The 26,420-nt window shown below is 36.3% G+C and overlaps 2 protein-coding genes and 1 long non-coding RNA gene across 3 annotated transcripts in view; 1 reads left to right on the forward strand and 2 right to left on the reverse strand.

Annotated features, from left to right (window-relative positions):
• Nucleotides 1-3,714: 3,714 nt before the first annotated feature.
• Nucleotides 3,715-4,158, reverse strand: LOC107553281 (uncharacterized). Its single transcript, XR_001604946.1, has 3 exons — nt 4,016-4,158; nt 3,894-3,946; nt 3,715-3,828 (listed from the first exon to the last, which is right to left on the reverse strand). It is a non-coding gene; the product is annotated as an uncharacterized lncRNA (long non-coding RNA).
• Nucleotides 4,159-7,223: 3,065 nt separating this feature from the next.
• On the forward strand, nt 7,224-12,367 carry LOC107553271 (integrin beta-1-binding protein 1-like). The gene is made up of 4 exons (XM_016235454.1): nt 7,224-7,229; nt 8,634-8,726; nt 8,901-9,050; nt 10,635-12,367. The coding sequence occupies exons 1-4, from the start codon at nt 7,224-7,226 to the stop codon at nt 10,704-10,706; spliced, it is 321 nt and encodes a 106-aa protein (XP_016090940.1). The 3' UTR covers nt 10,707-12,367.
• Nucleotides 12,368-12,864: 497 nt separating this feature from the next.
• Nucleotides 12,865-26,420, reverse strand: part of LOC107553272 (arf-GAP with SH3 domain, ANK repeat and PH domain-containing protein 2-like) — a 72,823-nt gene continuing 59,267 nt past the window's right edge. The window contains exons 14-23 of the mRNA XM_016235455.1: nt 24,465-24,598; nt 23,926-24,020; nt 23,658-23,847; nt 22,590-22,818; nt 20,188-20,334; nt 15,926-16,046; nt 15,487-15,572; nt 15,315-15,391; nt 15,034-15,147; nt 12,865-13,780 (exon numbers count right to left, since the gene is read on the reverse strand). Of these exons, the coding sequence (XP_016090941.1) occupies nt 13,706-13,780; nt 15,034-15,147; nt 15,315-15,391; nt 15,487-15,572; nt 15,926-16,046; nt 20,188-20,334; nt 22,590-22,818; nt 23,658-23,847; nt 23,926-24,020; nt 24,465-24,598 (1,268 nt within the window). The 3' untranslated portion in view covers nt 12,865-13,705. The remainder of the gene's footprint in view (nt 13,781-15,033; nt 15,148-15,314; nt 15,392-15,486; nt 15,573-15,925; nt 16,047-20,187; nt 20,335-22,589; nt 22,819-23,657; nt 23,848-23,925; nt 24,021-24,464; nt 24,599-26,420) is intronic.

Consider the following 26,420-nt stretch of genomic DNA (forward strand, 5'->3'; position numbering starts at 1 on the left):
GTTGGGCTGGGTCCGCTAGGCTTACTTGTCTCCGTGCTCGTGCTGTGTCTGATTCCGTTGCTTGTCTCCGTGCTCGTGCTGGAGCTGGTTCACTTACGTCGGTGCTCGTGCTGGTGTGGATGCCGATTTTAGAAAGTTTTTGCTGGGAAGGGCATTTTTTTTTAAATCTGAAATTTGCTTTTGCGCCATTATCTCCTTGTATTAAAGTTAACCTTGTTCTCATTCTGTATAGTTTATGTCTGATACCACTTATGTCTGAGGATTAGGCTAATCATCTCATATAAAAAACATCACAAGTAAAATGAATCATGTTTATAAAGATAAAAATGGGTTTATTATAGCCCGCTTACAATTTACATTTCAGAGATCATTACAAATAAATTCAATGACATGTGCATTTGGTAAATTCAGAAGTTAAAGGAATAAATTCAAAACCGCTTTGGACAGCATCTTTGGCTGTGAAACTTGACTCAGCAGTTTTCAGAAGCCAGCAAAAAGGCATGTTGACATATATTAAAACAAAAGGCTACGAGTTTAAAGAGATAGTTTACACAAAAATGTAAATTATATTATATTTTACTCACATGTATGACTGACTTTCTTCTGTGGAACCACAGATGGATGAAAGTCATTGGGGTCCTATATTCTTTTGGACCCCATTGACTTTTATTGTATGGACAAAAACAGTAGAAACGTGGTTCATAAAATCTTCTTTTTGTGTTCCACAGGAGAAAGTAAGTAATACCGGTTTGAAAAACACAGTTTCATTTTAGGGTGAACCACTCCATCAATCATTGTACATTTGTCCTATATACGTCTGTTGTAACTGTTTAGGCAATTTAAGTTTTTATAAACCGAAGTACAAATCAAAATCATTTTTGTGGTAACTGACAATCACAGGTGCTGTCCATAGAGCTTAAAGGGACAGCTCTCCTAAATATGAAAATTATGCTATTGTTTACTCGCCCTCATGTCCTTCCAAACCCAAAAATCACAAATGAAGAGATGAGAGATTTCTGTCCCTCATTTAAAATCCATTCCTCCAAAACGTTCACACTTCAAAATGTTCATAAAGGCATTGATGGCAGAATTTTCGTAAACTATTCCTTTAACCTGGAATATTCCTTTAATACAGGCAGTTTGTGCCTTGTAACTTACATCCAGTAGTGCAAATTCTTGTATTCTCATTCATTTATACCTCATGAGCAGCAGGACTACAGCACGACTCTATACGTGTCGTCACACTTTTAATGTTACACTGGTCGACTTGCTGAGAAGATTCAAGCAATGCATGTTCTATGCCATATGTTTATGAATGAAGTGTTATATGTGTATGGAGACTGTAAGAGGAGATGCGATGTATGAGTTTTATTTTACATGTTCTTAAGGCCTAAAGATGTTACATTTTTTGCATTTTAAGGTTTGCTCAGTTTAATTTGTACTACTATATGCTCTATAGCAGGGATCCTCAAATCTGGCCCACGAGATCCACTTTCCTGCAGAGTTTAGCTCTAACCCTAATCAAACACACCTAAGCATGCTAATCAGTGTCTTCAGGATCATTAGAAAATCACAGGTAGGTGAGTTTGGTCAGGGTTGGAGCTAAACTCTGCAGCGCATTGGTCCTTCAGGGCAAGATTTGAGGAACCCTGCTCTATAGCATCTCATGTCATTTTAATATACCAGTATGAATATGTGAAACACTGATTACAGAGCCGAGGGATGTGCATATTTTCAAAGATTTTCTCTTTTTGCCACTAAAACGGTTGTATAGACGTGACCAAAATCAATCGATATTTTAGAAGGACATAGTATTCCCCCACTGTGAAATATCTGACTAAAACTATTAGTCAAATTTTAAGATATTGTAAAGTTTTAATGTGCCATAAGTCAAATGACTAAATATATATTTTGTATTGTTTCTTATATTCCTGAATATCCAATCAGAAGTAATAAAACATCTCACTTGGATGTAGAAAGCTGTATCTGATGTCATTCTGCTATCATTCAATGTGTGTGTTTTTGATTCTTGGTTACGTTACATTTATTTAACATGTATTATTGGGGCTTGAAGCCACATGAATAAACTGCCTCTACACTGAAGTGTTTCTGATTATTTTATAAACCTGAAAGAAAAGTACATTTGATATTGCCAGAAGATTAAAAATGAAAGCGTTTACTGTCTCTACTGAAAGCTTTGCGCATGTATGTAAGCAGCCCAATAAATCAATTGGCCTCACCAAAACATTAATAGTTCAGAAATCTGAATATTTTTGGCAAAACATCAAACATTATCTGTGATTTAATCTGAGTAACTCAAAATAACCCGTTTTCAAATACGACTGGTTTCAGTTCAAGTAACAGTTGTGACTGGTCCTTACACAATTTATGATTAGCATATCTAAAAATGTCCAAATATAAACCACAGGAACTGAATGGTGTTATATTCGCTGTGCCTCATTTGACCTGTGTTTTAATCACACAGTAGGCTGCTCTCAGGGCATTTTGGGCAGAATGAAGTGCAAATCAGCCACTCGCCTCTCAAGAAGTGTCCATAAACTGATTGCCTTTATTAGAGAGGTGAAGTCCATCTGAAAGATACACTGAGAAATCCTGAGGGGGAAAAAATGTGTTCTCATTTTTATGTCAATTCACTACAATAAATCATTTATGGTATTGCTAGCATGTGTGTCACCTTTCCATCTTTCTGCATGAGCGTCCAGAGATCCAGAACATCCACACCAGACTGTCCAGCAGCCTAAACGCAGGCCTGCGCATACTGACCAGCCACAGAGTTCACCCGATTCAAAGCTGAACCAGATGAAAAAAGAGCATCTAAACACACCAAATACCATATTCATTATTTGTGTGTGTGAGTGTGTGTGTGAAAGAGAGAGAGAGTGAGGCGGCGTAACTAAATACTAGAGTTCTGCTTGCTGCACACTATATACTGCCAGGTCTTTTTTTTTTTATAGAATGTGAAACAGCACGCAATATGCAGCAATATATGATAAACATTACTGCAACTCCATGCCAAGTTGCATGTTTAATTAAGTGATCTGGTTATAATTTTGGAAATAAATATGGGTATTTTGCAAATCATTTTTAATCTAAGATTTAAGCAAAAATGTATTAACAGCATGTGTGTGTGTGTGTGTGTGTGTGTGTGTGTGTGTGTGTACTTGGATGGGTTAAATGCAGAGCACAAATTTAGAGTATGGGTCACCATACTTGGCCACACACTTCACTTAACAGATCTATTTGTTCAGACTATCAAGAGTTCAAACATTTTTGTATAATATTTGGTTGATATGCAAAATAAACTTTTTTATGATTTCAATTAAATACGCCGGTCATATGATGGCAATGTAGAATACTCAACATTGCATACTATTTCACATACCATTTTTAACACTACACTGTGCAGCATGCAGTACACCAGTACTGAACACAGCCTAAATTCAGGAGGTGTGTCACCTTTTAGCAAGCAAGCACTCTTTCTCCCAGGCGGTTTCTTGAAGTGATGGTGGTGATGAAGATGATCTTGTCATTGGACACTCCTATAGTCACCAGATATTTGAGAATTTCTTTTAAATTCTTATCTGCAAAGAAACGTTTGGAAGAGTCTCATATTATCACCGCCGCTGGTGTTCAGAGCTTGAAATGACACGTGAAATGTTCTTACCTTCCGATGCACAATCATTAGCACCGAAGAAGACGGTCACAGCCGCAATTGGAGCATCAGAAATGGGCACGATGCGAGGAAGCACAATCTTAGCCCACCTTGTGTTGTAACCCGACAAGCCTCTGTTTACCACGTCGCATTTTCTAATAAATGAAAGGAATGAAAGCGGTATGAATACAATACATTCGTGCTGTCATCAAATCTGTACCTGGCGAGTTTATGAGAGATTTTGGATCCCCATCCGTTCGCTTGAAACGCAAACTGGAACAAGAACACTGCATGTCAGAGTAAAGAACAAAACCCAAACTGCACTGTGTTCCAAAATGTTACCTGTGTTATTGAGTCGCCGAAGAGAATGATTTGGGGCCATATAACTCTCTTAAGTGTCGACTTTAGTAACAGCAGCACCTGACGACTTTAAGTTCACACTTCAGGTCTACTCTACCAGGAGGAAGCCGCAAAGGCTTAGTGGTGCTTCGTTCCTGAATGATTCGGAGTTTGAACTTTGAGTCCTCTCTCGTTTACTGAACTGTGAAGTCACAGAGCGTGTCAAAGAGCCGAGAGCTGGCTTCAGAACATGAACACTTACTATTAAACAAATAAGACTGTATAGAGTGTATATAGCTTACTAAAGTGTCATTGCATCTGTTCTAAACATAACCACGTAGGCCACTATTTAATAAATAAAGCGTAGAGAGTGCATAAAGCGTACTAAGGTGTCTTTCCTTCTATTCTAACTATTCAATAAGTAAACAACCATAGAGTGTATACAGCTTGTGTTATTCAGTCCATTCCAAACATGGCCATTTACAAACACACAAATAAGTAAATAAATAACCGTATATAGCAGTGGTTCCCAACCGGGGTCGGGGCCCATTAAGGGGCCTCAGCAAACTTCCAAGAAGGCCTCAAGATGACTTAAAATAAATAAAATAAGACAAAACAAGAATTAAAATAAGCCAGAACAACTAAAAATCAAGATACTTTTTATTTTACCCCTCAACAACTCTTTTGGAAAAACCTGGATATAAAAGGAAGCATCATTTTAACACTGTGATTTCTAGACCTGGAAATGTCATGTAAATGAATAAAATCTTAAAATGTATATATATATATATATATGTATACACACACACACACACACACACACACACATATATATATATAATGAATATACATTTTTCTAGCTATGCCAGTAGCACCTTAATAAATGTAAGCTGTATACACACTATACTAACACACACACACACACACACATATATATATATATATAATGAATATACATTTTTCTAGCTATGCCAGTAGCACCTTAATAACTGTAAGCTGTATACACACTATACTATTTATTTATTTAATTGCGAGTGGATCTGTTTAGAATGGATTCATAGCACTGATCTATATTATGACTCTATTATAGATCAGTAATACATAGCCTCTTGCTAATGAATGAATGAATATATTTAGAGTATATAGAGCAGTTAGTAAGCTGATATCAGTGCTAAACATAGCCATTTGCTATTTAAAAAAATTGTAATGTAGTATATACTGTCCAGTACTTAGTACAGGGCTGCCCAAACTCGGTCCTGGAGGGCCGGTGTCCTGCAGAGTTTAGCTCCAACCCCAATTAAACACACCTGAACCAGCTCATCAAGCTCTTACTTGGCATACTAGAAATTTCCCAGCAGGTGTGTTGAGGCAAGCTGGAGCTAAACTCTGCAGGACACCGGCTCTCCAGGAGCGAGTTTGGGCAGCCCTGACTTAGTAGTTGTACTGTAGGAAGTTGATACTCCAATCTAAACACAGTCATTTACTGTCGCGCGTCCCCTTTAAGAAGTGCTGGGTGGAGCCGTACAGGAAGTGAAGTGTCAACGCAAGTCTCGCCAAAACAGAGGGGGCTGCCGACCGCTGCTTTGATGAACCTACCTATTAGTAATTATTACGGCCGTACACTGCTGCATAGTGAGCTCAAAATAGAGGTATGCCCAGTGTGCTTGTTTACCACGTTCAAATTCTCCATATTTAATTATAGAGATGCCAATAAACGACCAAACGAGACGGGCTAGACGTGGGGTGCTGCTGAGTGTTTATCCTAGCAACGGGTTTCCGTTACTTTCCGCGGGGTTTTCATTAGCTGTGGGATCGCGGTGAGCTCGTGCCTAGAAGAAATGTCATGAAGCGCGAGCTGAGCGACTCCTAGAAATGTACTCAAAGTTTGGCACCGTTGTTTTATAGGGGCGTGGGCTCGTGGAGTGCCCTGAACCCCGAGAACATGTCCATGCTGGATTTCTCATACTCTTAAGGCAGTATTTTTCATAACGTAATATGTCTGAGCAGAATACTGCATAAGCAACCTTGTTCACTGACAGCTCTCACGCTTGGGCTCTTCGTTGTTTGGTTAATAGTCTGTGTTGAGTTTACAAATGTAACTGTTTTGAATTGAGTGATTTATTGAATGAAATTATGTATTACGATATCGTGATATGAAAATCTAAGTTTTCTAAAGCGTTCTGACTTTTTCCACTATTCAGAGTTTACATCTCTTAATTCCGTTTATATCGTGAAATGTTGACTTTTTTCCCCTCAGAATCCTTAAGGAGTTGACACCTTAATTCTTTTTTTTTCTGCCACAGAATAAAAAATGAAAGAAGGTTATTGGACTTTTTACTTTTAGATTTTATAGCTCACAATTCAGCCTGTTTTTTTTCCCCCCAAAAATTTCCAGAAAAAAAAGAGAATTGTGAGATATAAAATCAAAAAAGTCTGAATTGTGAGAAAAAGAGTTTTTTTTTTTTTTGCGGAATCAATTTTCCATAGGTTCCAAGTATCAAAAAATGAGAATTATTTTCTGAGAATGGGTTAAAAATATATATATATATTTTTTTAGTTCAAGGCCTGGAAGAACATGCAAATGTTTTAGTGAGAGAGAGAGAGTGTGTGTGTCTTCCCATATTTATTTCTATATTTTTATATTTGTTTCTAGGTTTGCTCTGTTCTAAAATATTTCATTGGCTACTGGCTAGCATATTGTACTTTCTCTTTAGTGTTATTAGAGTCAGTTGTACACTAAGCATAAATTCTTTCAAAAATGTGTACCTGACATACAAATGGAAATCTACCAAAGGGAAAAAAATATCATTGGTTAAACAGGGTATGGATCTTGAAATAATCATGTTATTAAATATTTGGTCTTTGATTAAAATCCATCTTTACAGGAAACTATGGGTGTGATGAACTGAAGTAATACTAATGCTGTTATTTGTCCTCAGACTCTGCTTCCGTCTGCTGGTAAGCTGGAGACCTGCAGCACTGGCGTCATGGTGAAGGATGTTTCGAAAGGTCAAGAAGCGCCACAGCAGCAGCAGCTCCCAGAGCAGTGAGATCAGCTCTAAAAGCAAGGTTGGTTTACCAGCAGTCATCACGTACACACGTCGTAAACAAATATTGGCTGAATTTCCATTTGCACATTTCTGTTAGGTACAGAAAGAGCATATTACATTTGGTATGCTGAAATGTACTTACAAATATGAATTGAGCCAGTATGCTAGTACTGGGACTTACTTCCACATATTAAAATTAAGCCTTGATACCAAAGGGTGCAGTGAAAGGGGTTGTGACCAGTATTAGCTCAAAAGGAATGCATCTGCGAATCAAAAAAAATTTCTCTTTTTTTTTTTTTTTTTTTTTTTTTTTTTTATCAAATGAACACAAAGATTACACAATGACAATGTATTTTTACTTTTAACACATTTATTTTAACTGAGTGATGATGAATTATTCAATCAGACATTTACATGAATTAATGAAATCTATTTTACATACGTATTACATGTACTGTATGTCTTTTATAATGATGTTTATTCTATAAACCTACCATATATTATACAGTACACTACCGTTCAGATGTTTGGGTTTGGTAAGATCATTTTTAGTTTTTGAAAGAAATCTTTTATACTCACTAAGGCAGCATTTATTTACTCAAAAATACAGTAAACGGTAATATTGTGAAATATATATTTTTTTAAATGATTACAAATGTAATGTTTTAAAATGTAATATATTCCTCTGATGCAAAGCTGAATTTTCAGCAGTCTTCAGTGTCACATGATCCTTCTGAAATCATTCTAATATGCTGATTTGCTGCTCAAGAAACATTTCTTATTATCATCAACGTTGAAACAGTTGTGCTGCTTAGTATTTTTGTGGATGTCTCTCATAGTTGAGGTATACCTATGATGAAAATTACAGGCCTCTCTCATCTTTTTAAGTGGGAGAACTTGCACAATTGGTGGCTGACTAAATACTTTTTTGCCCCACTGTATTATACAGTACACTACCGTTCAAATGTTTGGGTTTGGTAAGATCATTTTTAGTTTTTGAAAGAAATCTTTTATACTCACTAAGGCAGCTTTTATTTACTCAAAAATACAGTAAACGGTAATATTGTGAAATATATATTTCTTTGATAATTCACACTGCGTGATTGTCACTCGCGTGAACGAGCACGATTTGCCTCCGATTTTGGGCATTTGTCGGCGATTTTGCAAAACCTGTAGTGAAAAATCGGGCTAAAATCGTGCAGTATGAACTCGGCATTAGAGACACGCAGCCTTTTGAGAGTCGTTTCACAAGACATTGATGGAATTTAGTCGTGTTGATTATTTTTTTGGATTATTGAGATGTTTTTAGCAGCTGTTTGGACTCTCATTCTGACGGCACCCATTCACTGCAGAAGATCCATTGGTGAGAAAGTGATGTGTAAATTTCTAATCTTCATCTTTGATAGTCTGAGGATGAGTACATTTTTCAGAAAATCATATTTGGGTAAACAATTCTTTTAATCTAGCAAACCACTGATATTAAAGCAGAAATGAAATAGTTATCATAAATCATGCATTAAGACTGAAGCTGTTTAAAAACCTTCATTATATTTCATGTATTCAATTTAAAGCAAGATGGAAAACTGCCGTTTGTGCCTGGAAATGAGGAGATGATTCTGGGAGTGTCCAAGTATGGAGTTAAAGTGGCCTCATTGGACCAGTGTGTGAGTTCATTCACCTGACCCAATGTCATTGTTTAATATTCATATGAGAGATTTGGCTCTTTTTTTTAATCCACCACATGAAAGGAGCATTTAGATTCATGATCACAAAATAATAATGTGGGACTGTAACGGAACATTACCTCTATCAGCTATCATTATTCCCTATTTTCACAGGATGTGTTTCAGCGTCACCCGCTCTACCTGATTGTGCGTATGCTTTGCTATGATGATGGTCTGGGTGCTGGAAAAAACCTGCTCGCACTGAAGACCACAGATGCAGAGCAGCAGGAGTGCAGCATCTGGGTGTATCAGTGCAGCAGTGCGGTAAGACCTCAAGACAGGAAGTCTTTCTGAAGGCTTTCACTATTTGTGTGTTAGCCCTGAAATGAGTGAAAAGGTGAATATATTTTATTTTAAACTGGAGGAACCATCATTTAGACCAAAAGGCTATTGTAACCAATTTTATTTAAAATGATTAGGGCAAAACATAATAAAAATCTTGTTATAAAGCAATTTCCCTTTTTTTTTTTTTTTTTTTTAAATCAAATGAACACAAAGATTACACAATGACAATGTATTTTTACTTTTAACACATTTATTTTAACTGAGTGATGATGAATTATTCAATCAGACATTTACATGAATTAATGAAATCTATTTTACATACGTATTACATGTACTGTATGTCTTTTATAATGATGTTTATTCTATAAACCTACCATATATTATACAGTACACTACCGTTCAGATGTTTGGGTTTGGTAAGATCATTTTTAGTTTTTGAAAGAAATCTTTTATACTCACTAAGGCAGCATTTATTTACTCAAAAATACAGTAAACGGTAATATTGTGAAATATATATTTTTTTAAATGATTACAAATGTAATGTTTTAAAATGTAATATATTCCTCTGATGCAAAGCTGAATTTTCAGCAGTCTTCAGTGTCACATGATCCTTCTGAAATCATTCTAATATGCTGATTTGCTGCTCAAGAAACATTTCTTATTATCATCAACGTTGAAACAGTTGTGCTGCTTAGTATTTTTGTGGAAACTGAAATGTTTTTTTTTCAGGATTTTTTGATAATAGAAAATTCAAAAGAACAGCATTTCTTTGAAATCGAAATCTTTTGTAACATTATAAATGTTATGGCTGTCACTTCTGATAATTCTTTAAAAATCCTACAATGTGATTTTCTGGATTTTTTTTCTCATTTTGTCTCTCATAGTTGAGGTATACCTATGATGAAAATTACAGGCCTCTCTCATCTTTTTAAGTGGGAGAACTTGCACAATTGGTGGCTGACTAAATACTTTTTTGCCCCACTGTATTATACAGTACACTACCGTTCAAATGTTTGGGTTTGGTAAGATCATTTTTAGTTTTTGAAAGAAATCTTTTATACTCACTAAGGCAGCTTTTATTTACTCAAAAATACAGTAAACGGTAATATTGTGAAATATATATTTTTTTAAATGATTACAAATGTAATGTTTTAAAATGTAATATATTCCTCTGATGCAAAGCTGAATTTTCAGCAGTCTTCAGTGTCACATGATCCTTCTGAAATCATTCTAATATGCTGATTTGCTGCTCAAGAAATATTTCTTATTATCATCAACGTTGAAACAGTTGTGCTGCTTAGTATTTTTGTGGAAACTGAAATGTTTTTTTTTTCAGGATTTTTTGATAATAGAAAATTCAAAAGAACAGCATTTCTTTGAAATCGAAATCTTTTGTAACATTATAAATGTTATGGCTGTCACTTCTGATCAATTTAACACTCTTTGCTGAATACAAGTATTAATTTTGTACCAAACTTTTGAATTGCAATGTCTATAGAAGACTCCAGCTGTCTTTGTTAATCTGTGATGTTCTGTAATTGTAACACCATTTGTGCTCTACAGGAACAAGCCCAGGCCATCTGTAAAGTACTGTCCACCTCCTTCAACTGTGCCCTGGCCTCAGAGAAGTCCTGAGGTCTGTTTGGGAGTGTTCCTGTTCTTCTACCCTCACTCATTCCTTCAGCAGCAGGAGGAGGATTGAAGTCTGTTTGTGGAAGGTGCCCTTTTTAAAAGCTCCTGACAGAAATGCTGGAATTTGTCTCACTTTGATTATACATGTCAATACAGCTGATCCGTCTTTGTTCAGCATGAAAGGGCAGCCATCTCAACCACATGTTTACACCATATACATTAATCCCAGCGTCCTCTTCTCTTATCAGCCCCACCACAACCCAAAAGCCAAGTTTGGGCTGCGTCTATATTTGTAACCTAATTTAATCTTATTTAATGTAAATATACAATAACCTCAGAGCACATCTCCCACTATGGGCCAGTGAATCTGGGATTTGTTGGGCTCTAGTGGGATTTGTGTAAACCGTGGTACATTAATGTCAGTGTAAACACAAAGATGTTGTAAAACCCAAACCCTCTGCGTCTTTAATATGTAAATGCACCTCTTTTGTGGTCCTCCTGGTCCAGGTGGGATCAGATTAGTTAATATGGTACAATAAATGCGAATGTAATGCAGTTTCATCTCGTTTTTCCCCCTCGTTTCCACTAGATGGCAGTGCTTTCATCCTATTGAATAATTGGAGTGTTTTCAAACTATTCATGTTTAATAATAACAACAAAAACATCCCACAGCCCCCTGATTGAGGAACAAAGCCTGAAGTTTAATGTCCCTTTACCTGGCACATTTTCACTTAACCTATCCAAATAATGCAACACGTGAACAAGAAATTCTTTTGCCGTTTTTTGAATTCCAGTTTTCCCATTTATTTGTACATATATGCATATATTTATATATTAGCATCAATGACGTTTATGGTAAACGGCTGAATAGGTCATTTTCATCTTAGTTAAAAGTGTACTGTAACAGTCTTATCTAACAGTACGTCAAACCATCAGTCATTATCAGTTTAGCGCTCAGTTTACAATTAAATATGCACAAAGCAAAGTCTACATTTATCTACAATCACAGCCGGCCAGGTGCCGACCGTATACAGTAAGCTGAACACAGGATAATTACATCCCACCACTGCCCGAGTCACAGGGCACACTGGTCCGAGCTCAATCAAGACTAACATGACTGTAATTAAAAGTTACATAACAGACTCTATTAAGTTGCTCTGCAACCACATCAAACACTCGAGACATAAAACGCTCTGCTGTGTTACTCCTGCACACAATTACGGATGAATGAGCATTTCAAAGCTTTAGAAAGGATTTAGAGAAGTGTTGTGAGGGGAAATGACATGAGGGATTTTAATTTCCCCTGGAATACAATTAGAGGAGATGCAGTTATTACCCATCTGGCCAACCAAAGCAGGGAGACTCTGGGAACATCCTGGGAGGTGGAAATAATTCATATCTCGAATTGACACCTTGGAATCTGTTCAAAATGACTAGGTTTTGGAGATCTCGAGGTAAAAACATTATTCAGTATGGTCCAGTTTTGCACACTGAAGAAAAGAGTGAGCAACTTAAAAGAATAGTTCACACCGAACTGAAAATGCTGTCGTCATGAGATTTCAAACCTTTTTATCTTCCACAGAACCAGCCAGGATGAATATTTAAGAATGTCCAGAGTGCTTTTTCTAGAATGACAACAAACCTGTCAAGCTTGAAAAAGACAAGAACAACATTGTAAATGTGGCGCTATAGTCCAAGTACCCAGAACACATATGTTGGGACTAAAACAACAGAGGTAAAAATGCTATTCACTCATTATCTTTCCCCTTGATCACAGTTCTCAAATCTCATTCAAACTTGCATTTGATTTAATGTGACATGTTGTGCCAAGTTTAACATCATTTGTTTATCATGTTTGGCTCTCATAAACCTGGCTTGGTATGTCTTGACACAGCATAATTAAACTGAATGAGATATGAGAACCACAGAAGATGATTTTCAGTGAATAGCGCCTTGCTTCTTCACACACAAATGTAAATTCTGTCACTGTGAGATTTTTTTAAACATTTCTCAAATGAGTTATTTTTGTCTTTACAATAGAAGTCAATAGGCTCCAATGTTGCTTGGTTCCCACATTCGTCAAAATATCTTTTGTGTTCCACAGAATAAATAAGTCATACAGGTTTGGAACTATACGAATGTGATCAAATTATCATTTTTCTTAAGGCTAGAATTGTCATTTTGGGGTGAACAATCCATTTAAATATTGGTCTGTTCCTGACTACAATAGGACTTCATCAGACTTGGAATATAGAAAACCAATAGCACGGACCACATTTATAGTGCACAACACCCACAGTCCCCGACCCGTTATGAAAAAGCAGTCTGGACATTCCACAGTACATCTTTTGCACTGTTTGAAAGAACATAAATGACCACATTTTCATTTTTGGGCTATCACTTTAAGAATGAATGAGCCATTTGATAAATGACACGTTCCACAGATCTCTCAAGGCAAGCGGCCTGCACACTGAAGGAAGGTCTGCAAAAGATCATTCCAATCAATAAGAGCATCTAAATCAAGATCACAGAAGGACAGCACCAGATTATAAATATCTATACAGAAATAAACCTCCTTGATGCTCCTTTTTTCTCTCTCTGGAGGCCACTGAATGTTCATGCAGACGCTCACAACTTTACGGTATAGAGCAGTCTGTCTAAAAGGAATAAGGATGTAAATGATCTTGGAATAAAACCTTCATTTCAGTGACATTCGTCTCATTAGCATTGCGGTCATGATAAATTAGGTTAAAAGTGCAACTAGATTAGTGCAACTCATTCTGAATCATATCTGGTCCACAAACCAAAAACAAAAAGCCCAGAAAGCTGTTATATTCCAGAGAGAGTGTCTCTCAAGCCAGGTTAGAGCCAGGGATTTTGGAAGCTCAGTGAAGACACAAGCCTCGGGATGATGATGATGATGATGATGAAGGTCAGTGAGGCCACACAGAAGCAGAGAAGTGCCGTCATCCGTCCAGCTCAGTGTCTATGATCTCTGAACTTCAGTCCATGATGAACTGCACGAATGTGACAGGAAACGCTCCTCTTCTCATTGGCTCTCCCTCAATGTGGCCCAGCTACAAAACAATCAAGGGAAAGTATGTCAGAAAGGTTCCTGAAACTGCATACAGGTGTGTTAAAAGGCCAAAATGTATTTTAGATATATATATATAGTGTGTGTGAGAGAGGGAGACTGAAATAAGTAAATAAATACATAATAACTGCAAAACAGATGGACAAAATTGACAAAAAAGACATGACAAAATACAAATAAAAAAAATCTAAATCAAATTATAAAAATAAAATTCTAAATATTAATATAATATAAAAATATTAATATATATATAAATAATACTAAACACCTAATTGAACTTATAAAAGCATTTTTACACACATTTACTACATCTATTTACATTTAAAATTCATTTAGTAAACATACTAAAATATGATATACGCTTTAATCCAAAGCAGATCAAAGAGCCAACCATATTTGTAATACACAGTGCCAGGTTTCATAGACAACTAAATTAGATACAAACATATTGTTCATTTGCATACATTGTTAATTTGACTATTTCAAATGAGTAACATATTACACATTTGAAATCTAGCTAGATAGTTATAGCCACATCATGCCCTCAGAAAAGGTCTTTTTTTGAAGGGTTTAAATCCCTTTCTAAACTTAATTTTGGATTATCTGTCTGTTGTCGGCGTGATATAAAAACCACTTTTAGGCTATTTAGTCACACCACATTCATCCCAAGACCAGACCGAGAAGGTAATCCAGAACCTCAGTACAGCATCAAAAAAAAAACACACACACACACAAGATTCCATAAACTCTTATTAATGAGTCCTCAGATGAAGCTAATCTTGATGATAAGCTAAATGCATTTTTTCTTAGTTTAAGACGGTCTCCATAAAATAAAAATAATCTCAACTCAAATCAATAATTCTTAACAACTGTCAAAAAAAAAGAAGTGGAAATGCAGCTTGAACTCACTGAAGCACACAGATATGTAAATATCACAGAAGTCACACAGGAACACAGAGATGTTTGGCTGTACCGCCGATGAGCCTCTGTGGAGATGGAATGACTAAACACGGCCAGTGGAAACCAGGGTGATTTGGTGGAAAACAAGCAGCTAGTCTGTATTCAGCCAGAGACACTGAACCAGACCGCGGCCCTCGGTGAGTTTACTTATTAACAAGCAGCCAGTCACAGGAAGAGAAATAAACTAACGTTTCCTCTCTGGTTCCCTCACTCTTAATATTTGAAGGTGAGCTGTGTGTCATCTACATAGAGTTGAAGTGAGGTCAGGATACTCACCCACCACTCCTGGTCCTCCTCACCGTCCACGACGATCACCTCTCCCTCAGAGAACGTCAGCTCGTCTGGGTTATCAGCCACACAGTTATACACGGCCTTCACACGCTTCGGCCTCTGTTTACCACACACGGATCCAGTTTGGAAACACAAGAACATGTCAGTTAGCATCTCACACCAAGCTAAATATGTTTCTTTTAATCATATTTGGATGCCATATTGGATGATTCCTTTGAATTGACTGGATTTGCATATTTGGAGCATCATCTTGTGGTTGAACATACCAGGTAAGTTTTCCTGGGCATGTGTGTAGCGGGCAGAGTTTGGCCAGTGGAGTTTTGGGGGCCTCCAGGAACTTTAGCTGTTCCACAAAAACAGGAAATGACATCACAATTAGCTTTGCATTTTCACTACAACAATGGCCGCAAGCCTTTTATTAATACAACATCAACTTACAGTCAACATGGTTTCTCTGACATCTACCTGGTCTCTCGATGGATCCGGAGCGCATCAGTGTGCTTTTACTGAAGCTTTTGTCCGCGCTGCAAGCAACAACAACAGATGTGAATGTTGTGTACAGTTTCTGTAGTACTAAAGGCTACGATATTTCGACTCGGGTCATGCTGGCAACAGCATTAGTAATCTGAGTGCCCTACTTGTCTGGTCCTCTGGCACTGTGTGCGTGAATGAGGACTTGAATAGGAATTGTATTTCCCTACAGGCGTTTTTCACCTCTGTGTTCAGATAAGGGCACACTCACCTTTTACTGGAATCTGACTCGCCAAACACTCTAAAGAAGTTCTATGCAAGGACTATTAGTGCTTAGGACAGAAGTGTCAGAGTGAATATGTACACACGTGTGTGCATGTGGTCAAGGGTCGTTTAGTATTCTGACCTTGTAGCCCGGCTGATGCTCTGACCAGGAGGCCCCTGTCCGGGTTTGGGCTGTATAGTCATGGCCTCCATCATGCTGCCAGTTTTAGCCGCAGGAGGAAGAGCTCCGCTGGGCAGAAGAACTGCACAGAAATCATCAAATAGCTGCATTTATGTTAAAGATCCTCACAACTACTAAAACAAACTTTTCACAGATGTTTCAATATTTTTTTGTGCTTCATTATTGTTAACAGGGTTCCCACACCTGAATTCCTATGACACTCCACAATTTTTCTTAATTTTTGGATACTTTAAAAAATATTTTTAATTACAAATAAAATATAAAAATAATATTATATAGTTAATAACATTATATTAAATATATATTTATAGCTGATTAAATATTGTAGAGCTGAACATAACTAGATTTTACTATTATTTAATATATTTATAATACTATATATACAGTGGGTACGGAAAGTATTCAGACCCCCTTAAATTTTTCACTCTTTGTTATATTGCAGCCATTTGCTAAAATCATTTAATCAAGTTAATTTTTTTCCTCATTAATGTACACACAGCACCCCATATTGACAGAAAAACACAGAATTGTTGACATTTTTGCAGATTTATTAAAAATGAAAAACTGAAATATCACATGGTCCTAAGTATTCAGACCCTTTGCTGTGACACTCATATATTTAACTCAGGTGCTGTCCATTTCTTCTGATCATCCTTGAGTTGGTAAACTAAACTACTATATATTCACTGTAGTAATAATAATAAACATTTAAAATATACTGAAATGTACTTGTTGGCTTTTTTGTACTCTTAAAAAAATAGTTTTAAAACGGTTTTAACGTCTCGTGTTATTTCAAACAGTTTTTGACCCTGAATTAAGAGAACAGAAAGACGCATCTGATCATCTACTGATCTGTAAATCCCTGAACAGATTTGAAATGAATGAAAGAAAGAGTGCAATCGTCTTGAATTTTTGGGGGGAAATCAGGCATGGGTCAATAACAGCCTTTCAGCTCGAAGACCAGTGCAGACCAGAAATTCTGAAGCCTGCTACCTGCCATTTGTTCATGAATATTAATATTAACGTGAATGGACAGTTAAGTATAGTCAATTCGCAAAAGACATAACCTAATTAATATTCATGAGTTAAGACACTGATCCTGGATCTGCTTTTTGTAATGTGATGTCATGACATGGCAATCAAAGAACAATCCGGCCCTAAACTAAATCGCTCGGCCTGGAGCAAAGCTCCATCCACTCATTCATGTACAGCCAACTCACGGGAAGTGGATGTGCCCCGTAAGGGGGGCGCTGGAGGATGCATGTTGGGGGGGTCAGAGGAAGATCGCTGCCTGCCGGTCAGATCTAGGGAGCCAGGCTTCCAACTGGGAGATCCCTGAGCCATTCCAGCAAGACCAGACGGCTGAACTGTGAGAAGGTGAAGAGAAGAAAGAGATTCAAAGAGAGTGACTTCAGATTGGTCTACAGGACACCGCTTTTGTTTACTAGATGACGAGAAAGCTCTGCTGTGTCTCTTTTTCTGGACCCTGGAGCCGCTCCAGACCAGCAGAGCTCCATTATGCACCTAATTGCATTAGTGTTTTTAAGAATATAGCTCATTGTGAAGTCTCTAACTGAGGTTTGAGAGCAAAGTCCCAATAGAGAGAAAAACATCTTGTTCTAATACAGAAATCAGGGCTTTTTTTATCCGAGTTGTGTTAGGGGTTAAGTTGTCCAAAAATTGGTTTCCATTCAATTTGCAAAAAAAATGAAATAAATAATAATAATAAAAAATGTAAACTTTAATAATACCCTGAAGGCTCATGTAAAAACAAGCTTGTAGCTTGTCAGTCTCTCTCTCTCTCTCTCTCTATATATATATATATATATAGTGGGTACGGAAAGTATTCAGACCCCTTAAATTTTTCACGATGCAACAAGTTTTTCACATCTGGATTTGGGGATCCTCTGCCATTCTTCCTTGCAGATCCTCTCCAGTTCTGTCAGGTTGGATGGTAAACGTTGGTGGACAGCCATTTTTAGGTCTCTCCAGAGATGCTCAATTTGGTTTAAGTCAGGGCTCTGGCTGGGCCATTCAAGAACAGTCACAGAGTTGTTGTGAAGCCACTCCTTCGTTATTTTAGCTGTGTGCTTAGGGTCATTGTCTTGTTGGAAGGTAAACCTTCGGCCCAGTCTGAGGTCCTGAGCACTCTGGAGAAGGTTTTCGTCCAGGATATCCCTGTGCTTGGCCGCATTCATCTTTCCCTCGATTGTAACCAGTTGTCCTGTCCCTGCAGCTGAAAAACACCCCCACAGCATGATGCTGCCACCACCATGCTTCACTGTTGGGACTGTATTGGACAGGTGATGAGCAGTGCCTGGTTTTCTCCATACATACCGCTTAGAATTAAGGCCAAAAAGTTCTATCTTGGCCTCATCCGACCAGATAATCTTATTTCTCACCATCTTGGAGTCCTTCAGGTGTTTTTTCATGTGTCTTGCACTGAGGAGAGGCTTCCGTCGGGCCACTCTGCCATAAAGCCCCGACTGGTGGAGGGCTGCAGTGATGGTTGACTTTCTACAACTTTCTCCCATCTCCCGACTGCATCTCTGGAGCTCAGCCACAGTGATCTTTGGGTTCTTCTTTACCTCTCTCACCAAGGCTCTTCTCCCCCGATAGCTCAGTTTGGCTGGACGGCCAGCTCTAGTAAGGGTTCTGGTCGTCCCAAACGTCTTCCATTTCAGGAATGGAGGCCACTGTGCTCTTGGGAACCTTAAGTGCAGCAGAATTTTTTTTGTAACCTTGGCCAGATCTGTGCTTTGCCACAATTCTGTCTCTGAGCTCTTCAGGCAGTTCCTTTGACCTCATGATTCTCATTTGCTCTGACATGCACTGTGAGCTGTAAGGTCTTATATAGACAGGTGTGTGGCTTTCCTAATCAAGTCCAATCAGTATAATCAAACACAGCTGGACTCAAATGAAGGTGTAGAACCATCTCAAGGATGATCGGAAGAAATGGACAGCACCTGAGTTAAATATATGAGTGTCACAGCAAAGGGTCTGAATACTTAGGACCATGTGATATTTCAGTTTTTCTTTTTTAATAAATCTGCAAAAATGTCAACAATTCTGTGTTTTTCTGTCAATATGGGGTGCTGTGTGTACATTAATGAGGAAAAAAAATGAACTTAAATGATTTTAGCAAATGGCTGCAATATAACAAAGAGTGAAAAATTGAAGGGGGTCTGAATACTTTCCGTACCCACTGTATATAGGGTACTAATGATCACAGTAACTGACAGCCACATTTTTTTTTTAAATATGTATTTTCATTCTTTTTAATAAATATTCAGCCTTTGTTTTGTCTGTGTTGTTTTTAAATGCTGAGAGCATGTATGTTTTATTTTGTTGCTTGTTTGCAAATGAGAAAACACAATAAATCAAAAACTGTAATAATATTTTTTTTTAAATCGTCATAATTAGATTATTATTACTTTTAATATTTTATGAAATTCCATTACTTTTATATGGAAACTATAATTCCTACATCTATTGATATTTCCAGTTCCACCCTTTTTGGTAGACAAAACATGGTTGATACATATAAAACATTAAAAAACAAAAGTTAAAGCTACTAATATTATTGTTGGCTTTAACAGTTTTTATATAGGTTATTTATAGATGAATAAATATCATACCACTGAGCATAACTAAACTACTATATATTCACTGTAGTAATAATAATAAACATTTAAAATATACTGAAATGTACTTGTTGGCTTTTTTGTACTCTTAAAAAAATAGTTTTAAAACGGTTTTAACGTCTCGTGTTATTTCAAACTGTTTTTGACCCTGAATTAAGAGAACAGAAAGCATCTGATCATCTACTGATCTGTAAATCCCTGAACAGATTTGAAATGAATGAAAGAAAGAGAGTGCAATCGTCTTGAATTTTTGGGGGGAAATCAGGCATGGGTCAATAACAGCCTTTCAGCTCGAAGACCAGTGCAGACCAGAAATTCTGAAGCCTGCTACCTGCCATTCGTTCATGAATATTAATATTAACGTGAATGGACAGTTAAGTATAGTCAATTCGCAAAAGACATAACCTAATTAATATTCATGAGTTAAGACACTGATCCTGGATCTGCTTTTTGTAATGTGATGTCATGACATGGCAATCAAAGAACAATCCGGCCCTAAACTAAATCGCTCGGCCTGGAGCAAAGCTCCATCCACTCATTCATGTACAGCCAACTCACGGGAAGTGGATGTGCCCCGTAAGGGGGGCGCTGGAGGATGCATGTTGGGGGGGTCAGAGGAAGATCGCTGCCTGCCGGTCAGATCTAGGGAGCCAGGCTTCCAACTGGGAGATCCCTGAGCCATTCCAGCAAGACCAGACGGCTGAACTGTGAGAAGGTGAAGAGAAGAAAGAGATTCAAAGAGAGTGACTTCAGATTGGTCAACAGGACACCGCTTTTGTTTACTAGATGACGAGAAAGCTCTGCTGTCTCTCTTTTTCTGGACCCTGGAGCCGCTCCAGACCAGCAGAGCTCCATTATGCACCTAATTGCATTAGTGTTTTTAAGAATATAGCTCATTGTGAAGTCTCTAACTGAGGTTTGAGAGCAAAGTCCCAATAGAGAGAAAAACATCTTGTTCTAATACAGAAATCAGGACTTTTTTTATCCGAGTTAAACTCTGACAGACAAAGTCAAAAGGTTACCAGTCTCTTGTTCACTGACATCTAGCTTATGTCATCTTAACAGAGCTGTAAGGCCTTCTAAACAGTCCTGAAAGCGTTTGAAAGAGTGCAGCTGCACGTGCCACCTGCTGCCGAGCGGCTCCCTGTCCAGAGACTCTGGGAGTGCTCATATAGGTCAGCATCTTCACACAGCCGTTGCCATGGAGCGCTGCAGTGGAACTGGGTGACGGTGAGAATTCAAGAACAGGTCAAATGAGATTTCTGCCGTTTTGAGACCTGACATCTGTGAGGCCAAAAATACAGCAGCATATTGGGGCCTGAATGAGAATCATAAAGGGTCAAACAGCCTTATTGACTTGCTGCATTTATGTATGTTTGACTTTTTGTAGCATTTGATTAGCTTTTTTTTTTTTGTATATTTAGCAACACTTCATAATTTTCATAAATAACTATCAGATACTAAATATTATTGAAGTGAATCTTACAATGGAATAATTTTTTTCACAATTGTATTTTTTTTTTTATTGGAGGAAATTTTGCATATATTTTACTTTGTCTAGTAGTAGTCTAGTATATGATTGCATGATCTAACACATCACATTAATTGACTGATTGTATTCAAATAGTAAAAAAATAAAATAAATAAATAATCTGGACATTTTGTATATATTTAACTTTTGTCTAGTAGATTACATGATTACATTAACACATTACATCATTAACTGATTGTATTAAACAGATAAAAATAATGAATTATGTTATAATAATAATAATAATAGTGCTGTCAAACGATTAATCACATCCAAAATAACAGTTTTTGTTTACATAATGTACTGTGTATATTTATTATGTACTGTATATATAAATACAAACGCATGTATATATTTAAGAAAAATTTTATCTTTATATATTAAATATATTAAATATATTTATATATATAATATAAATGTATATACATGTAAATATTTTCCAATTATATACTGAATGTGTGTGTATTTATATATACATAAATAAACAGTACACAAATATATTATGTAAACAAAAACGTTTATTTTGGATGCGATTAATCATTTGACAGCACTAAATAATAATAATAATGATAATATACGTAAATAGTAAGTACATGTGATTAATTAATGTTAATCAGTACTTGTTTAATAATGCTGTAACAATGGCACTTTAAAATAAAGTGTGGCCAACAGTTAGATTAGTTATTACTTAACTTTTAAAATTAATTATAATTATATTCATTTTTATTCCATCCATTTGATTAGAGTTTTTGGATTTCTTTATTTTGGGGATTTTGTACCTTTAATGTAATAGAGGAGGCTGGTCTATTTCCGTCCTCAGGCACATCCAAAATAACAGTTTTTGTTTACATAATGTACTGTGTATATTTATTATGTACTGTATATATAAATACAAACGCATGTATATATTTAAGAAAAATTTTATCTTTATATATTAAATATATTAAATATATTTATATATATAATATAAATGTATATACATGTAAATATTTTCCAAATATATACTGAATGTGTGTGTATTTATATATACATAATAAATAAACAGTACACAAATATATTATGTAAACAAAAACGTTTATTTTGGATGCGATTAATCATTTGACAGCACTAAATAATAATAATAATGATAATATACGTAAATAGTAAGTACATGTGATTAATTAATGTTAATCAGTACTTGTTTAATAATGCTGTAACAATGGCACTTTAAAATAAAGTGTGGCCAACAGTTAGATTAGTTATTACTTAACTTTTAAAATTAATTATAATTATATTCATTTTTATTCCATCCATTTGATTAGAGTTTTTGGATTTCTTTATTTTGGGGATTTTGTACCTTTAATGTAATAGAGGAGGCTGGTCTATTTCCGTCCTCAGGCCTTAATCATTGTTTTTGCTTTCACGGTGAGCTGATTGAAATGTAAAGTACCTAAATTTCGGGGGGGTAGAGGTGGAGCAGAGGTGGACAGGGTGACCGGTGAGTTGGTGTTGATGATGGTTCCATAGGTCTCATTGTTGACAAGGTTGGGAACGAAACGCTGCTTGTCTTTGACCACATCTCGTGTGTCTCGTGCCAGGCTGGACGGACTGGGCTGAAGGGAATTACTGCCCGGTGTGTAGCAGCTGATGGGCCTCTCGTCCCGCCGGTGAGGACTGGACTATAGGCACAAAGGTTAAATGCTGTAAGTGAGACTAGATAAACCCACTGAATATTCAAAAAAATCACAACAAATATTTGCAATGTATCTGCAGGCAATATAAAAAAATTAAAGCAGTGGCTGACTAAATACTTTTTTGCCCCACTGTATATATATATATGTATTTGTTTGCATCAATCAATGTTGTTGGAAGTCTCTGTGTGGCATTTTTCATACATTCAAGTGTTTTAGTAAAAACACGTTTAGATAAATGATGCTCTTAAATACACCATTGGTACATTAGTGCATATATATGAAAACAAAACATAAAATATAATTCTTTCTTGTGTTCATTTAGTTGAAAAGTGTTGGAAAAATGCCTTGATTGTTTTTATCTTGATTTTTACTATATTATGAATGAACTCTGCTACAGTAACTATTTGACTGAAACCCTTTTAAGTTAATAATTATGTATGAAATATTACTATATATATATATATATATATATATATAATTAAATAACTAAATGTAGAAATATTTGTACTTGAATTTAATTTCAAAGTAAAAATACACATTTACCATAAAACCACAGGGAAAATATATATCTTCCTTCCCTGTGGTTTATATATAATGTTAAACGTGGATTTAATTTATACTTTTAAGTGATGTTCAAATACAAATAATTCAATTATTATTATAAAAAAAACACACTAATAATTCAATTATTTATTTTTAATAATATTCATATATATAATAATACAATTATTTTTATTTGAACATCACTTAAAAGTATCAATTAAATCCACAAACTGAACAACTCTTATCCAAACCAAGGTGAGATGAGGGGGGAAAAAACTCACATGGCCATTGGCCAGAGGAATGGGCTCCATTAGGTCCACACCCTCAGCATAGACCTGGATGAGAGAGAAAATATCCCGGGCCTTCACAGCATCACAGAGCGTGTGCAGCTTGGACAGCGCATCCGGACACTTCTTACGAGCAAAGCGCTTCTCTGTGTATTTGGCCATGATGAAGTCTTTCCTCGCCTGCCTGTGCCATTAAAGGGAATTAAATAAGTGTAACGATACAATATAAAATTGTATAATGAAATGACAAGTTTTGGCTTACATGTCACTGGATGGATTTGGTTTGATGACATCTTCTGCTGTCAGACAAGCTTCCATGATCTCATTAAACCCAGCATTCCCCACGTTCTTGGCCAGCTGAACACCACAACACAAACATAGACGCAAACTCATGCATAAAATCAACGTTGGTGCAAAACTAATTGCATTTCACAACTCTAAAGTACCAACAAACTGACTTAACGCATTTATTCAGGGTCCATTTGATCTGTTTCGCTACTTCATAATATCCATAATCAACCTAACAATGTATCTTGGCATTCAATCAGAGACGGGAGCCTTTCTCACTGTGGCTAACAGTTCTGCAGTCTTGTGTAATTACTTTAATGATCCTAAATTGCTGGCCAAAAACGCTCTGGGCTGAAATCATGCATGTTGAATGGCTCCCAAAGAGCCCAAGTGAAGGCTGAATCAAAAGAATCCAGTGCAAACCAAATAAATAAACTCAATATGAGGCTTACAGCAGCAGTGCTGGGGAATCTGGGGAGATGCACTCTGTGAAATCAAAGATCAAACACTAACCAAGAGCTCTGAGGTGCTGAGAACATCTAGTGTTAGTGACTGGATTCTGGAGTAGTGCACGCCTAACTCTCGGTGGATCCCTGAACATTCGATACACGTCAGGATGCCTAGGTTGGTGGAGAGCCATGTGGGGCCTGAGGGAGAATACGAGAGAAAAAAATGCTTGAACAACTTTAACAGAGGCTGTCAATCAAAAATGTGTAACATTTTACAAAAGATGAACCAGCTTGTCCCCATTCCCACAATGCGTGAGTTTTATGATCAATTATGCAGATTGCTGGAGCTAGCAGTTAGCGCACATGCTCTAAAATCTGAATCGAGCTTGCAAAGTTTCTTAATCCTAAAAAATATTTTGGGAAGAAGCAAATAAATAAAAAATACAGTATATAATAATAATAATAATGATGATGAATATTAAATTAATGTTATTGGTATTGTCACTATTGTATTCCGTTATTATTTTATTATGTAATTATCCTTATTGTTGTAGGAATTATGTATTATTATTATTATTAATAAAAATAATAATAAATACCACATACCACAAATAACTATTGCTATTGCATTATTTTAACAAATTAATTAAAATATATAATTGTTGTATTCATTACTATTTATTAATAATAAAAAATGAATATTAAATACATATATTAAATGTTTTTGTTATTATCATCATTGAACTGCATTATATTTAATAGATTAAATAATAATAAATACATATTACAATAATATTTTACAAATTAATTAAATTATATAATTATTATTTAATAATAATAAATGTTATAATTTAATTATATTTAATCAATTATATAATAATAATAATAATTATTAAATGTTTTATTGCATCATTATCGTATAACAATTTAATAAATAAATTAATAATAATAATACATGTTGTTATAATTTCATTATATTTAAATAATAATTGTTAAAATAATAATAATAATTAATTAAATGATATTATTATTATTATTAATAATAATAATATTATCATCATTATTGTAAAACATTATTATATTTAATAAATTTGTTAAAGGGGTCTCATATGATGCTGCTCAAAAGGAACATTATTTGGTGTATTTGGTGTAATGAAATGTGTTTATGTGGTTTAAGGTTCAAAAAACATTATTTTCCACATACTGTACATTATTGTTTCTCCTCTAAGCCCCACCTTTCTGAAACATGTCGATTTTTACAAAGCTCATCGGTCTGAAAAGCGAGGTGTGCTCTGATTGGCCAGCTATCCAGTGCGTTGTGATTGGCCGAATACCTCAAGCGTGTGACAGAAATGTTACACCCCTTACCATACTGTGATGCCTTGTCCCGGCATCACAATATGCGTTGCATCGCGCCGCGTAAACATAAAACCATGTCTGCATTTGTGATCGGAGAAATTACAAACAACAAGTGCTACTCTACACAGCTCAAAACTCGCATTTGAATCATCAGTGGCAAATTCGGAACAGCCGGCATTGTAGTCTACCAGGATCAGGAAACAGTCCTCCATAAAATGCACTGGACACATCTGAATATTTGGGTTGAACTGTTCTGGAACAGTGTTGTAAATACAACTTAACCACTGATTTTTAGTCGTGTCCTCTTTTGGAAGGCCAAACAAAGTAGTTTTGCTTTCACAACGAAACTGCGTCACACACCGCGGCCTTGAGTGAGCAGAGGCCGGCGGGCTTGAGAACGGCGCGGCCGGCGGATTCGACGAAAGAGCGTCTGGCGGGCTTGCGGCATCCACATGTGACCCCGGGCTGGACTCCGCTTCGTCCACGGTGAAAGCCGATCCGGCGATCGACCACGCAAAGTTGATGTATTTCCTCAGCGACCAGCATGGATCAGCTCTAGGCATGACGAAGCAGATGTCGTCTTCTTTTGGAAGGCCAAACAAAGTAGTTTCGCTTTCAAAACGAAACACAGCGCCTTCACGACATGGCGGCAACAACAATA

This window comes from Sinocyclocheilus grahami, unplaced genomic scaffold (assembly GCF_001515645.1).
Source record: "Sinocyclocheilus grahami isolate Dianchi unplaced genomic scaffold, SAMN03320097.WGS_v1.1 scaffold468.1, whole genome shotgun sequence".
Taxonomy (NCBI): Eukaryota; Metazoa; Chordata; class Actinopteri; order Cypriniformes; family Cyprinidae; genus Sinocyclocheilus; species Sinocyclocheilus grahami.